The 16676-nt window shown below is 40.8% G+C and overlaps 1 protein-coding gene across 2 annotated transcripts in view; it reads right to left on the reverse strand.

Moving 5' to 3' along the window:
* fuss (SKI family transcriptional corepressor fussel) overlaps positions 1-16676 on the reverse strand; it is a 208480-nt gene that overhangs the window by 106729 nt on the left and 85075 nt on the right. For both annotated transcript variants that reach the window (XM_070282413.1, XM_070282414.1), the window contains exon 3: positions 9355-9459. In XM_070282413.1, coding sequence (XP_070138514.1) covers positions 9355-9447 — 93 coding nt within the window. In that variant the 5' untranslated portion in view covers positions 9448-9459. The remainder of the gene's footprint in view (positions 1-9354; positions 9460-16676) is intronic.

Genomic DNA, 16676 nt, shown 5'->3' on the forward strand with positions numbered 1-16676 from the left:
GGACATTGCTCCTGAACGCTATCAGGATTCCACTGACTTGTTTTAGGAAAAGCGTTATAACGTAACGCACGATATGGCCCATCCGCTCTAGAAAAAGATCAATGATGCTTATATTTTTTAATAGGCAGGACTGCAGTATTGCAATTAAGTCCATCACTGCATAATAGGAACGCATGCGGTTAGACCATCGGTTAGTCTAACCATATTTCTCCTGGATTTCCCTCAATGAAAAAACTCATCTCGGATGGATTGTTTTCAGGGGCGGGGCCGTGACGAAGGAAATTTCCTTATGCTAGATAAGCTGTCACGACTAGGCAGGTATGGATGAGCTGCCAGCCTATAATTTGGACAAGGATACATACGAAACGAAGCCGTCTTTCTATTTATCTGTGCGAGTGATAGTTGGCTGAGAAATAGGTTCGCTAGTTCGCTCAGTTCAGTAAGTTCGCTCACGCTCGCACTTTATGTCTCTTTTAACGTGGCCTGCTCCCGTGCATTCGAGGTTTTCAACCCCTCAGACTACAATTTATTAGATTAAGTCCATATCATACCGAACTGTAATTAACTAATAAGGGAGATTCTTAACATTTGTTGCAGCTACCCGAAAACGCACGGTAACTTAAAAATTGCTACTGGCGCAAATCGGCCAGGCCGAGAGGATAATGAGCACACTCAAGAGTACCTTAACTGCGGAAGAGACCAGCCACAGATCATGGCAGGATGAATTGGCCGAACTTGCCATGAATTGTACAGAAAATGGAGTAACCAAATTCTGCCCGTTAAAATTGTTAATTGGTAAGGAAGCTAGACCCGTTAACCTATTACCAATAGATGGAGAAGATAATCATGAAATAGAAAAAGAAAATTTTTAAAATATTGGTATGATAAGCACAGATTTAATAATAATAAATCAAAAATTACCAAATAGGCGACCACGTTTTCCTTAAAAGTGAGGGTACTTTGAGATTATTAAGGTTCTAGATGGAGATAGATATCTATTAAAAGCGTTAAGAAGTTAGCGAACTTTTCTTTAAGTTCAACACGAATCTTTAAAAGCTTTGTAAAATAATCGTCTTATAAGCGAAGATAGGGATGAAATAATGAAAAATGCATTTGAGGCTTAAGAATAGAAAAAAAAGGAACTGCTCCATAACAGAAGAGACGCGGGGCGTGGGGTCAAGACTCCACTATAAAAGAAGATACAAGTTCTGGCGGGGGTCAAGAGAAATAGAAATTAAACATAAAATACTTCTTAAAGAAATTACTCAGAATTTAAAAAAAAGCTTGATAAAGGAATTACACCAAATAAAAACGTAAACGAGAAACTATATTAACGTTAATCTTATGTTGTAAAAATAATGATGAATAATGTAACTATAGAGTAACAGAGATGTTAAAAATAAGAAACTTGATGACGAAAGAGTCGTAAGTATTTCTACTTTGTAAATCAATGAATAAAATAGTACAGCAGCCGAGGGAGAGGGACATACTCTGCTGCTGAGTAAGGAATGACCGTAGGGGATGACAGAGATGGCGATGTAGTTTACCGATTTACAGAAACTACTAGAACTTGCATCGCAAGGGCAAGCGATATGGATCATTTGGAGCCATTTCCGAAATATATTAGGTTGTCAAAAAAGTCTTGCGGTATTTTTATTGAATTTTCCATTGTTTATAAAATTGGTTACAATAATTCGATTCAAATCAAATATGCGCCGTTTTGTTCGATGACGCGTTCCCAACGAGATGCCAACTTCATAACGCCCCTCTCATAAAAGCTCGCTTCCCTATTTCCAATTTCAATTTTCACAGGACTCTCTTGTGGCCAACTTTGGAAATGGCTTGTGCATCAATAAGAGCATCAGCTAGCATTCCTGTATTCATCATAAAGCTTAGAGGCCCAGACGACCGAGGGGCGCTCAAGAAACGATTTGTTAGAGTATTAAGTTATTTGTTAATTATTAAGCTAAGAGGAGTTAGTAAGGAAATTTAAAATTCTATATATTAAGTTAGAGGGACAGGAAAGAGATGTAATAGAGTAGAGACCATTGTAGTTCGAACATAATACCCTAAAAGGGTCATGCAGTGCATATGTCGAACTACAACGGCTAAGGAACAGAGGACTAAAGTTTCGAGTCCTTCTGTTAGGAATGTTAAAATTTAAGCGTGTTAGTAAATGCTGGCTATCTACATCCCCGTTAATAAGGTTATGCAGAAAAACTACACCGAGCATTGTCCTACGATTTGTTAAGCTAGGTAAGTTTATGAGTAAGATAATCTACTATCTACTATAAGATGGAAGTTGAAGATTTGCATCCCAGTTTAGACCTCTAAGTGAAAAAGTTAGGAAATTCTTTTGTACGGATTCTATGCGGTCCTGATGTACTCCATATCGGGGACTCCAGACACATGAACCGTACTCCAGTATAGGACGGACCAAAGAAATGAATAGTGTTTTGGTTATATAGGGGTCATTAAATTCTTTTGACCACCTTTTGATAAAACCAAGGACTCCTTTAGCCTTATTAACCATTAAGGAAATATGGTCGGCAAATTTAAGTTTGATGTCTAATAGGATGCCGAGATCATTAACCTGGGTTAATTTTTCTAAGGCAATCCCATTAATAGAATAAGTAGCTTGCAGAGGGCAAGCACGATAAAAAGACATATGTTTGCATTTTGATCCATTAAGTATTAGATCATTAGCTAAACACCATTTATGAAAGTTATCAAGGTCAGACTGAAGACTGCATTGGGCAGAGATGGATTTGTACTGAAGACAAAGCTTTACATCATCTGCATACATAAGAACTAGATAGTTCGTTAAAGCAGGGGGCAAGTCGTTTATAAGAAGCGTAAATAATAACGGGCCAAGATGACTTCCTTGAGGGACGCCGGATGTAGCACGGACCAGACGGGACTGAATGTTTTTAAATAAAACTCTTTGTGTCCTTCCATCTAGGTAGCTGGAGATCCACGTTAAGAGGTCTTTAGGAAAACCCAGCATATTCAGTTTACTCAACAAGAGTGAGTGATTAACTGAATCAAATGCTTTGCTGAAGTCTGTGTAAATTACATCGGTTTGATATCCCTTACAAAAGCCATCTATGACAAAGGATGTCAACTCCAATAAGTTTGTGGTGGTGGAGCGACGCTTAATAAAGCCATACTGACAAGGAGTGATAATCGAAGAGCAAAGGTGTTGCAAATGAGGGGTAATTAATTTTTCAAATAACTTTGGAATTGCCGACAACTTAGAGATGCCTCTGTAGTTGGCAGCCTCAGACTTTTTCTCTTTTTTATGTAGGGGAATTATAAATGATTCCTTCCACTTAAGGGGAAAAATCGAGGTTTCCAAAGATAAGTTGAAAAGTCTTAGAAGAGGTTTGCACAGAGCCCTGGCGCAGTATTTTAGCACACAGCCTGGTACTCCGTCGGGGCCTGGCGAATAAATGCGTTTTACCCTTAAAAGACCAGATAATAAGTTGTTATCAGAAAAAGACGGACAGAAAATAAGATTTGCTGCTTGAATGTTATATGCGTAAGGCTGATCAGTCAATTTAGGAGGAGAATAAGTTGTTTGAAAAAATTCTGCGAATAGATCGGCAATGGCCTGATTCGAAGTCGCAGAGGAATTTTCAAACGTAAGCAGAGGTGAAAAAGATACGTGTTTACGCTTAGTGTTTACAAAATTATAAAACTGCTTTGGATCCTGAGTAAATTGAATCCGGCAGCGGTCAATATAATTCCTATAACATTCAACGTTATGCACGGTAAAATTCGACCGAGCTAGTAGGTATCTTGAGAAATCAACACTACTGCAGGTTTTTTTATATTTAAGTAAAAGCTTATTTTTTTTATTTTTTAAGTTAGTAAGGCACCTTGTAAACCAAGGAGGATTTGTTGAAGCGGACGGATATTTCCAAGGCACACATGAGTCAAAAAATTTATTTAAAGTAAAATAAAATTTTTCTAAAGTGACATTAAGATCAGTGCACGCCAGAATATCAGACCAGTCAAATGTATCAATAAGGCTATTAAGTTTCTGAAAATCAGCTTTACGGAAACAGCGAATCTTATTTACCACGCTCGGAGACATCTGATCGATACCAGGAGTGGTTTCGATTGAGACCTCCAGTGTGGGGTGATATGGATCCTCTGGGGATGAAAGGGGAAAAGCTCTGGAGAGAGCAGTACCATCAGGATCAGATACAAAACACAAGTCTAAAAGCCGACCTAGCGAATTTCTAACATGATTGATCTGACCTAGGGACATGTCAAACATGCCCGCGGTGAAGTCATGGTAAGTTATAAGTGACAAAGATGGTGAGTTATCGACGTTGGACCACTTTAATTCTGGGATATTAAAGTCGCCCACCGCTACGAGTTGGTCACGATCCGTCATAAGATTAGAGACGTATCGAATGGCGGACAAATGCTGCCAATATGTAGGCGGTTCAGACATAGGAGGTATATATGAACATGTAATGTATAAAGCTTTAACGGACATAGTGATTTTAACGCAAATAAATTCTATGTCACCAAACTCATGGGATTTCACCTCTTCAGAAGCAAGAGTAGAGTCTACCGAAATGAGGACTCCACCTCCTCTTCGCTGAGATCGATACCGTCTAAAAGTGGTGTACTTACTTGGAAAAACTTCGGAGCTAAAGATCTCCGGATTTAACCAAGTTTCTGTAAATGCTATTATATGGGATGCAAAGAAAGAACTATCAGAATATAGCTTGGGGAGTTTGCTACGTAGCCCCCTAGTATTCTGATAGGTAAGAGTTAATGAGGAAACTAGTTTTTTGGGTTAGTAGCCAAAGAAGAGGTGGAGGGTTGGTCAGTGGTTCCAATATTGGGAAGTCTCACTCCCACTGGTCTTTTAACTTTTTTCTTCACGGAACTAGGCTGATGTTCTTGGACGAAAAGATTCTCTGGCCAAAAACTGGGAGAACAAATCGTCTTGAACATCAGCGCGGGCACACGAATCTTGAAAGAAGACGTGCGCCGTGTAGAATTATATTTAAATTTAGTTATGTCCTCCACCTTTATATCGGTTTTTGTTTTGGCTTTGATATAAGCCGAGATATCAATCTCTGAAGTATCAGGGGCAAGCCGAGAAACAAATATATGTTTCGATGGAGGAATCACCTGTAAGGGTTTGGTGTCGCAGGTACGAGTACTGCAGCATCAGTCAATGCCGGTGGTCCGGACTGTGGAATACCCTTTTGGGTGACTCTAATGGGGGTTTCGTTCCCTAGGACCTGTGGCATCACTTGAAGGGATGCCATGGCGGACATATCGGACAATTGATCATTATCCCTGAGAAATTCGGACGAATTTTTCTCAGTTCTAGCCCTTGGGGTGGCCAGAGATATAAGCGGCTGCATTAATGTCGGCTGAGCAGGCTGAAGCGGATCAGAAACAGCGGATTTCTTACGCTTAGGGGACTCATTTAGCAGCTGAAGGCCACTAAACTAAGTGTCCAGCGCACAGAGCTGTTCATTGATTTTACGAAAACCAGTGATCAGCTCTTTAAATCCATTTTTGGTCTGTCTCATGAACGACCTCATTTCACCTTGCACAGCACGACAATTCTCACAACAATAATGTATCCCAGACCTACGGGAAATGGCATCCGAAACTGATGCAGTGAAACCGGCACACTCGGCGTGCACGACGTTTTCACATAACCAGCAATGGATGCTAGGCTGGGATGTGGAAATTGTCTTGTTACAAGACTTAATGGCACAGACCAGTTTAAATTCCATTTTATTTATTTTTTTTTTTTTTTTATTTAATAAAACAAAAATTAATATTTAAAAAGTTAAAAAACACAATACCTTGAACCACTGTGCCAAACAAGAAGCCGAAGCGGGAGCTTTGAAAGAGTGCAAAAGAGAAATGCAGAAGTATAGATAAGCCGGGGAAGAAGCAGAGCTGAGCTATGCTTGGAATAGAATTTAGACAAATTATTAATTCGACTCCAAATATACCACAGCACTCGCGAAGCGACACGGTTTAGGCTTTAAGATTGTTAAGATTCACAAGATTTAATTCACAAGTATGTAAACACCGGTTTACCAATATTTTTAATAAAACGCAGTGCGCACAAAAAAAACACGACCGTTCGCTTGAAAGAAAGAGAGGGAAGTGAGTGGATTATTAGTGGATTATTCCCTGCCAATCCCACCAAACACACAGAAGAACCTTCCGGGCCGTCGATCCAGCCTTGGCCACCGTCTGGGCCGCTTCACTGCTTTTCGACCACGACCGTTTGCGCCTTACGTTATCGTAAGTGACCCACTTTTCCTCGCCAGTCACCATACTCTTCAAAAACGGGTCGATTTTGTTGCGATTTAGAACCGATTCGCATACGTCGATATGGTCAAAGATGTTTTTTTGCGTCAATTCGTGTGGCACCCATATATCGGGCTTCTTAGTGACTTCAAGCCTCTTCAAATGGCTTATAACGGTTTGATGACTCATGCCCAGCTCTTGACCGATGCTGCCACCTGTACACCAAAACGAAAACGTTGAAACCATCGTTGTGCGGTGGAAATGGAAACTGTATCGGGTCCATTAGAAGCAAAAATTTAATTGGCGGCTTGAGATGCATTTGTCTTTATCGTAGTAGTACTGTAAAATATGCCGTATTTTCTCTTTATTTTGCTCCATAATTGCGACGCTATAACTCACGAACGACTTAAAAGAAAAGACAATTAATCAAACACGTGTTAGCGCGTGAAATGAGCTTTCCAGGTAAAAGGTATAGTATGACCTGATGCGACGAATAAAACAAGAACTACGCGCTTTCAGCGCCAAATAGCGAAAATACCGCAAGACTTTTTTGACAAACTTATGTATAAATACTTCAAGAATCCAAGCATGCAATGGGATCTATTTGGTAGACTGTAAGGATTCCTTCAAATCAAATTAGGTTTGGTAAAAGCACTCAGCAAGTCAACCGGATAGTACTGTACCGTCATATTTTTAGATGTCTCCCAAGCATTTAATAAAGTCTGGCTAGAAGGTCTAATGTACAAGATCAAGATAATACAAAACTCACAAGCTTTTGAGTCTTACCTTTACGTCAGAAAATTTTATGTGAGGTGCAACACTACTATAACTGATGATTTCACTTTTGAAAATGGACCCTCTAGACAGGCCCTCTAGACAGCGGACATCTTGACAAGCACACCACTAACAACTTCTACGTTTGCTTATGATTCTTAGCTGCTATTCTTACAGTTATTTTTAGCTGCTCAAAATGTCTGATACAAGCAACTGCGCGGCTAGCTCTTTGTCTGGTCGATAGTGAAAAAAGCCCATTGAAGCCAAAAGTTCTCTTTTTATCTTTGAATATAAAGTCCGGCTGTATAACTCGTTACTAAGAGCTATATGGATCTAAGGCTTCTAGTTATGGGGGATTGCAAGCAATAGCAGTATAGACATATTCCAGCGAGCTCAGAAGATCTTGTGAACAATCACAGGGGCACCGTGGTACGTTCGCAACGACATACATAACGACTTAAACATTGTACCTTTCAAAAAAGTGAGCGCAAAAGAGAAGGAAAAGAACTTTACCATGCTACTGTTTCACCCTAACCACCTGGCGAGAGGTTTAACAAGGTTGAGCAACCAACCCACCCTTGGCATATCGTTAGTAAAATTTTAATGTTAAGCTATGTAAACTTACTGTTAGTCTTAAAATTAAGAGAAGATTCAATAAATATAATCGAAGTTCATACAAAAAAAAAAATTAAATTTTTTTAGGTAAATAAAAATAATGATAATAATATACATTTTTGTAGGTGGTATGTGCTTTATTTCAACGGTATAAGTTTGAGGCAAGGGGTACGAAATGCTGACCAACATGCGAGGAATCGTATACCGGAACTGTATACACCCCTGGAAGTGCGACCGTATCTCCTACCTGAGGGATGCCGATGAATTGTAGAAATCCTCCTATTTTTAACTTTTGACATTAGGAAAGGACTAGACCACTTTGCTCTCAGGAAAGAAAAATTCAGAAAATGGTTAGCCATGGATGCATAAGTACGCTTGAATGTTTCTTAAGAAATCTTAGGCTCATTAGGCTCCACCTCCATCTGACATAAACACAATCAATTTCAACTGTCTACGGCTTACAACTAACGTCTAAGGCCGATCCATGGGGACTGCTTGCCATGAGAACATCCACTGCCCTGATGGAACTAGGAATAGACCATTTTAAACTTCATCCAGAAGATGGACTATACAGCAGGTAGGAAGCGAGGAATCTTAATCCTTGCCTTTGCGATAATACAACGAGTTTTTGCCTGTAGGCATTCATAAGTTTAATGCATTGAGTAAAAACAATAGAAAACAAGAAAGGAAAGCTAACTTCGGGCGGAGCCGAAGTTTATATACCCTTGCAGTTAAAACTGGATATATATCGCAAACATCGGATCTAGTTGGCCGATCCTTATGGGAATATGAATATATAATCCAATTTCCAAGTTCCAGCTTTCTATTTTCAAAAACACGAAAGTTGGGTCATTTCCGATCGTTCAGTTATATGGCAGCTATAGGATATAGTCGGCCGATCCTTACGAAATTTGGCATGTCTTAATAGTTTGCCAAAAATAGCGCTCTTGTAAAATTTGAACTCTCTAACTTCAAAAACACTAAAGTTATACCATTTCCGATCAATCAGTTATATGGCAGCTATAGGATATAGTCGGCCGATTCCGGTCGTTCCGACTTATATACTGCGTGCAAAGGAAATAAGGGTGTGTGCAAAGTTTCAAGTCGATAGCTTTTAAACTGAGAGACTAGTTCGCGTAGAAACAGACAGACAGACGGACCGACGGACAGACGGACATGCTCATATCAACTCAGGACGTGATCCTGATAAAGAATATATATACTTTATAGGGTCGGAGATGTCTCCTTCACTGCGTTGCACACTTTTGACCAAAATTATAATACCCTCTGCAAGGGTATAACAAGTTATTTATTTTTAAAAACAGTAAAGGTTACAAAAAAATTGACGAAATTTCAATGACGGAAATACTTTTAGTTATTGTGTTTTGGTCGCTGTAGAGCTGAATGATCGGAAATAAAAAACGATAAGACCAAACCTTGTTTTTAAAGTTAGAAGGTTGGAGTTTTTTGGAGATTACATTTTGAGCTAGTTTAAATGTTTTACCTTTATTTAATAATTATTTAACAATACTATCGGAAACGATCCAATTTCAGTGGTTTAAAGATTGGGATTTTAAAAGTATAATAATATAGCAGTCATATAATAGCATAAACGGTAAATTAGTTGGTTTTATTTGTTAAATTTTGTATAATACCTACGTGATTTGTTCTATGAGATGTTTGACTGTGTTCCATTTTCTTTATAGTATCCTCTTGAAAAGTAGGTTCTTGTAGAATTTCCGACCGATCCATTTAAACAATTTCCTGAAAATTCAGTCAATTAAATATTAGCCACTCTCTACATATATATATACTAAAAGGAATTCAATTAATATATATCAGTTAAAAAAATTATATATAAAAACAAAATAAAAAATACCAAATTTGATAAAGTTTTAATAAATGATATAGTTGGCGGATCCTTATGATATTTAATATGCCGAATCAACAAACACGAATAGATTCCGAGGAAAATCTTCTTTCTCAATTCTCTTACTCTCAATCTATATCTCTCTTAAGAGAATTCTCTTACTCAAAAAACACCAAAGTTAGGTTATTTCCGATCAATAAGTTATAATTAAAGAAGGGTATTGGCAAACTTTTAACTTAATAGCTTTAGTATATATGTATATACCTATAGTATATATGTACTTTAAAGGGTCAGAAATGTTTCCTTCAGTTATTGCACACTTTTGACAAATATTATAAATCCCCTGTACAAAAAAATATCCGTATAAAAATGGTATTTGTATTTGTAAAATTGGATCTGTTTCTTATTTTAAAAAGTGATGGAGAAGGACAGAGCTCGAAGCAATCGCGTTAAAGTTTTTAATCTTAACTGGTTTAGGCCTCTTAAAGGACACATCTTATTCTTATTCTTTTATACATTTTACATTTTAAGCTTCTTTTTTCATTTATTTCCACGAGGTGGTCTCTCTGTGAGCGGATGTACAGTTGAGACAAATACTGCTCCTAGGTCTCATACGGAAAAAGCGGTGTTCTATGACTGCAGAGTTGTCAAGGCTATGGAACTATGCAACTATGCATAGTTGGAACTATGGAACACTTCGATTTGCTAGCTACTGAAAAATGCAACGCTTTCTGGGAACGTTTTGAGCCGTTCCTTTTAGCTAATATCGGCGTGGATATTCCTCCTATTCCGCGGCTATCAAGCTGCTGGACTAGCTGGCTGCTAGTGTTTTTAGCATCACCCAGGCAAGCCAGTGAATTGCAATTAACAAATATGTAACAATGTAATCATGAAGGATCTTTTGGAGGAGAGCAGCCTTCATCCAAATGAGGGCGGACCCATCGGCCGTAGCCAACCCGGACCAGGCCGAGCTTAAAAAGTGGGCAAGAGAGATACTGCCCGACTTCAAACCGGAAAAGGCGGGTGTAAGGCAAGAGCCGAAGAAACTCGCTGGGTCAGATCCTGCCAAGGAGATAGCGCAAAGCGCGAAAAGACAGATATCAGCAGAGGACAGAGCGGAGGACCCCCACCAGAATGCGAAGACGCAGGATGGTATCAGCATCAAGGTAATTGCCTTGGCTCACAGAAAAGCCAGCCGACCCTAAAACAATCCTGTCGATGCTTGGGATGTGCAATGCGACGCTTCCCACCGCGGACTGGAGAGTCGCCAAGGTCGAGGAGGCGATAGGACTGCGGAGGCATGTCGTCCTCACGCTCAACGAGGAGACCGTGAAAGTCCTGGAAAGGTCAGAGCACCGGATAAAGTTCGGTCCATATCTATAAATCTAGAGGCAGACGCGCAAGAGCAAGACTTGGAGGAGCCCACCGAAGAGGGGCACCCAGAGAAATGTCAGATTAGGAAGAGGACATCCTGGAAAGAAACACCTCAGAAATGTGCGACTTGGCAAGGGCACTTAGAGGCGTCGGGATAGTGGAGGACTCTCTGTTGAGCTCCGAGACCAAGGCAGAGGTTACTGTGGTGCAGAATCGTAAGAATGTCTTTGACAATCTTACAGATAAACCTCCACCACAGTAACGCGGCGTCAGATGCCCTCCTACTCCACCTCGCTGAGAGTGGAGCTGATGTGGCCCTTATCCAGAAACCCTGGATCCTCGGAGACAGAATTCTTGGGTTGAAAGCGTCGGAGTATAGGCTCTACAAAGCCGATACAATAGGTAAAAGCCGAGCCTGCATCCTCGCATAAAAAAATCTTAACCTCTCTTTGCTACCTTATTTCAGCAATGAAGATTATGTAGCCGCAGCAATATCGAAGGGGTCACTAAGGGTATACTCGGAGTACATGAGCCACGACCTAGACGCGATCCCCCAGTACCCGCTACTCAAAGAGCTGGTGGAAGACAACGGGAAGCAAAAGATCGACCTGATCATAGGTTGAGATGCCAACGCCCATCATCATCAGTGGGGAAGCACTGACCCGAACGAGAGGGGTGAGTCAATTTTCCATTTTATCCTAGGCTTCAATCTTCTGGTGGGTAATAGAGGTACAGAACCCATCTTAATAGTCAAGAAAAGAAGGGAAGTACTTGACATTGCTCTCTACTCTGACTCCCTATCTGACAGGATTGTTAGATGGGGAGTCCTAGAGAAACACTCTTTCTCGGACCATCGATACATAGAATAAGTGATTCATTTCGAAAACTTTAATCGACTAACAGTACGCAACCCGAAAAAAGAAACTGGGAGTTATATAAGAACAAATTTGATAGATCCTTGGAGAAGCCTCCTACAAGGGACGTGGCAGATCCCAATAGCAGATCGGACAGTTGCAAGTCAAAGAATCCATCATGATGGTCGCAAACACTTGCGCCCTTAAAGACCAGGGCCCACAAAGCCTTTAATCTCGCCATTAAGGCAAACACGGAGATAGCGTGGGAGGCGTACAAAGTGGACCTCAGGAAGTACAACAAAGAACTGCGCAGGGCAAAGAGGAATGCTTGGACCAAGTTCTACTCGAACATTCAACAGACATCGGAGGCCTCCCGACTCAGGAAGGTCCTCGCAACAACTGCACCAAGTGTAGGATACATTAAAACTTTGGAAGATAGCTAGACCACTTCCAGTAAAGAAACACTAGAGGCTCTCACAAATGCACATTTCCCGGCGTTCTCTCAAAAAGAAACAACCCCATAAACGCAGAGACAGGGGAACAGCCCCTCCCAAACCAACTTGAATTCCTATTGAGTTATAGGTATCTCAGATGGGCGATAAACAGCTTCAAGCCCTTCAAATCCCCAACCAAGATGGCATTGTCCCGGCACAACTAATCAAAGCCGGACCCAATCTGATGTCACGGGTCAGGAAAGCTTTCTCAGCAATTTTCAGAATAGGCTTCGTGCCCGCAAAGTGGTTTCGGACGAAGGTCGTATTCATACCCAAAGCGGAAAAGCCATCATACTGCACCCCTAAGGACTTCAGAACTATAAGCCTGTCGTCCTTCCTCCTCAAGACAATGGAGAAACTAATCAGCCTCCACATTAATCTTACGCATCAACGCAGATGATATCTCGCGATTACAGCATGCGTATAGGAAGGGCCGATCCACGGAGACGGCACTCCACGAGATCACTACGTTTGTCGAAAAGGCACTTAGTGAGAAGGAATACGCACTCAGTGTTTCCTAGACATCGAAGGCGCGTTCAACAACATCCTGCCATGCTCGATAATCAATGCGCTGACGGTACTAGAAATAGACGATCATTCCGTACGCCTTATAAAGCAGATTTTGGTAAATAGGACTGTTGAGGCGTCATTAGAAGGACAATCTATTCAAAGATACATCAGAAGAGGCTCTGTGGAACGTGGCGGTTAATAGTCTACTACGATCCCTAGAAGGTGGTGGTTGCAAGGTTATCGCTTATGCGGATGATGTCGCAATTGCCTTCTCTGGGAAATTTCCCCAGACTCTATGCGACCGCATGTAAACCTATCCAAAACCGAGTTTGTCCTCTTCACTAGGAAGTACAAAATAGCAAATTTAAGGCTTCCAAAACTATCAAGGGAAACACTCTCCCTCAGCGATAGCGCCAAGTACCTAGGGATTACGATAGATAGGAAACTGGACTGGAAGTCAAACACTATGGATAGAGCTAACAAGGGAACAATCGTGCTCTATACATTTCGAAAAGACATTGGCCTCAAATGGGGAATGTCCCCTTAGATAGTCAGATGGCTTTACACAGCGGTCATAAGACCCATCCTTTTCTGCGGGGTCGTGGTCAGAGGTATGCATTACAGGCAGCCTATATACCACACCGACAAATGCCCTATAACCTGTAGAGATTGGGGGTCAAATAGCCACGCTATCGGCAATTAGGCTGCAAACATAGTGCGCGCTGAGACGAAGACGAAGATGAAGACGAAGCTGAAGATGAATTCCTTGCGATGCGAGTATGCTTATAGGTTGCATAGTGCAAGACGAATTTGTTGCGATTTTGTGATGTTAGTCGCAATGGATTTCTCTTCAGATGATGAGCTACTGTTAGAGGAAAGTTTATTTTTAAAATTAAAACGAAAGAAAACAGTGAATGAAGGAATTCACCCATTTAATTTGGGAAGAAAAGTATTCGGCGGATTTCATCAATTATTTAATGAGCTGCGACAAGATGAAAAAAAATTTGTGGAGTATACCAGAATGAAAATCAGCACATTTTATTACATTCTGTTAAAAATTGAACCGCTATTTATTAAAAATTGGACAAATTTTAATAAAACCCCAAATATACCCCAATTAACAAAAGGAACAAAGCAAAATAGCAAGCGATTCGTCTTCAAAAACAGTACCGCACCGTTTGAAGCTGAACGCTTGCGTTTCGTCTTCATCTTCGTCTTCGTCTCAGCGCGCACTATGTTTGCGGGCGAGCGAATTCATATGAATTGTTCTGTACTGTTTTTCGTCTTCAGCTTCGTCTTCATCCTCGTCTTAGTCTCAGCGCGCACTATGTTTGCAGCCTTAGGCTACGCGGGACGAGTGTATGGAAAAGGACCAACTATGGACATACCAAGTTGGACCTACATCATTGCACGTCTACGAGGGCTACAGACTACTGTACACCTGTTGATCATCCCACCTTAAAATATAAGGTATCCATTCTAAGCAGGGAGAAATGGGCCACACAAATCCCGGGACCAGCCGGTTCCCTTCATAATTAAACAAAAGTTTCAGAGTTGAATCGCCAGGTGGGAGGTGGCTTCGACTGCTGGCGGCTGTGTTTTGATGAGTCCTTCAGACTCCCCGACCACTGCACTATAGGCCGGATGACCACTTTTTCTGGTCAAAATGATTAACTTCTAAACGAAACAAAATATTTGGGTTCTGTTTTTTGATTTGGGTTCTTAGTGTTCTAAGGAACATGTTTTGAGAAAATAGGCGTGGCACCGCCCCCTCTGGGCGGAACTAAATTTTATGTCTTCCAAAGTTATACAGAAGTTGATAACAAAAAAAAATAATAACTTAAAAACAAACAATAATATTAAGGTCTGGTTTTTTTTATTTTGGGTTTTCATAAGCTTAGGTACTAAAAAAAGACGTGTCACCGACTCTTTCTGGCAGGACTATGGACATGTTTTCTACAGTTGCTACGCCCGAACCGTTTAAAGTAATTAATATTAAAAAGGTAAAATATAATCTAAACTGTTTTACATGCGCACCTAATCAACATCTTCTTCGGTCTTAAGTTCCATATCCCTGAACTCAAGTGGATCGTCTTCAATATTTTCAAACTGATTATCAGCGCTCCTTAAGGGACCGTCGAGCAATTCTAATACTTCTTTTGGAAGAAGCAATCTGTTTTGTTGTTTGATACGCTTGGCTACGTTACCCGATGATATTATCCTCGTCTTTTTAACGGTTGCTTTGACTGCTTTTTCTCGGCTTCATACAGAACCAGCTATAGAAACTTTGTATCTAGCCAATCTCTGCGTTCTCTTTCGCACATTATGTGGCAGCAGATCTCCAAACATCGAACAACTCCATGTTGGCGAGCCTGAGGTTGTGACCTTAAAAAGTGAATTACGCAGAAAGTGCGCAAAAGGGCACTTTAATATTACATTCATACGAACAAGAATTGAATTACCTTCAACCCAGTATAAATATTAAGGTCAAACTAGCTTAAAGACCGTTTATATCTCTAACTAAACATTAGTTTTTGTTATTGATTAACACACACAAAAGCTCTGTTAAAAAAACTCAATTAAAAGGACAATCACAAACAATTCAACATTCGAGAATCGAAAACATATAGTAAAAACCACTCCCTTTCGATCCCATAAAAACTTTTTTATAAATTACTAGGTTTTGATCACGTGATCACGACACTCCGAACAGCTGTTTTTGAAAGCCGATAACTTAACGAAGCGTGCCTCTTTCAAAATTTCTGTTACGTAATATTGAAGTCTGATATTTTACTAATATAATGACGTCATAAAATTTTAGTTGTAAGAACTTTCGAAAAATGGGTTTTTGGCCAGAAAAAGTGGTCATCCGGCCTATAGTGCACAAGACTTGATTGTGACAAGATTGTGTCAAGACACAATCTGTATCATCTCAGACAGTCAAGCGGCACTCAAAGCCCTTGACGGATTTTCATCCAACTCCAGGACAGTGAATGACTGTCGCAGATCTCTTGACGAGATGGCAGAACAGTATGACATCCACCTCATATGGGTGCCCGGACACAGGGACCCCGAGGGAAACTGCGTCGCTGACGAAGGAGCAAGGGTAGGTACTACCCATCCTCTACTCCCGGAGAAAGAACCGGTAGGCAGCTACGTGTAGGCGAAAATGCAGGGATCACTTTAACCGCGTCGCACTGAGGAAATGGAGAAATCTCCAAAACTACAGGAAATCACGCATGATATGGCCTATCCGCTCGAGGAAAAGATTAATGATGCTTATCGCCCTCAATAGGCAGGAGAGTGACTGCTGTCTGGCAGTAACGGCCATTACGGGACACTGGTCAATAGGAGCACACGCGGCTAGATTAGCGGTGCCACACTATGATTACTGATTGCCTTCATCCGCAAAGCTGGATGGGACCGCGAGTCCCCTCTTGCCTGCGGATGGGACCGCACTCTGTGGGAGGTCCCCTCTTGCCTGCGCGGTTTCACAAGGAGCCCCAGCGGCTCAAGACGATGGGGGTCAGTGACTGGCCCCGCATCCCCGCCTAAACCTAGGCGGTTTACCTAAGCTCTTTTACCGAAATTCTTCTATTTAAAGTTGACGTTCTCATCATTAGGCCATCAGCTGACAGAGTTAGAGTGACTGATGACTGAAAAATTAAGGAAAACGGTAATACTAAACAGCTGTTCGCTTTCGCAAATAAATTATTTTTACACCCCGAGACCAGCTGTTTACTTTTTTTGATCCGGCAACACCATTCAATTTGATAGCCATCATTTTCGTCGTCAGAGTACCGTCAAAATCTAGGAGGCAAAAATTTATTCTTTTTTTCACACCGTTTTTTTTTTGTATATGGAGTTTGGCCGCTGTAA

Source organism: Drosophila bipectinata, chromosome 4 (assembly GCF_030179905.1).
Source record: "Drosophila bipectinata strain 14024-0381.07 chromosome 4, DbipHiC1v2, whole genome shotgun sequence".
In the NCBI taxonomy this organism is placed as follows: Eukaryota; Metazoa; Arthropoda; class Insecta; order Diptera; family Drosophilidae; genus Drosophila; species Drosophila bipectinata.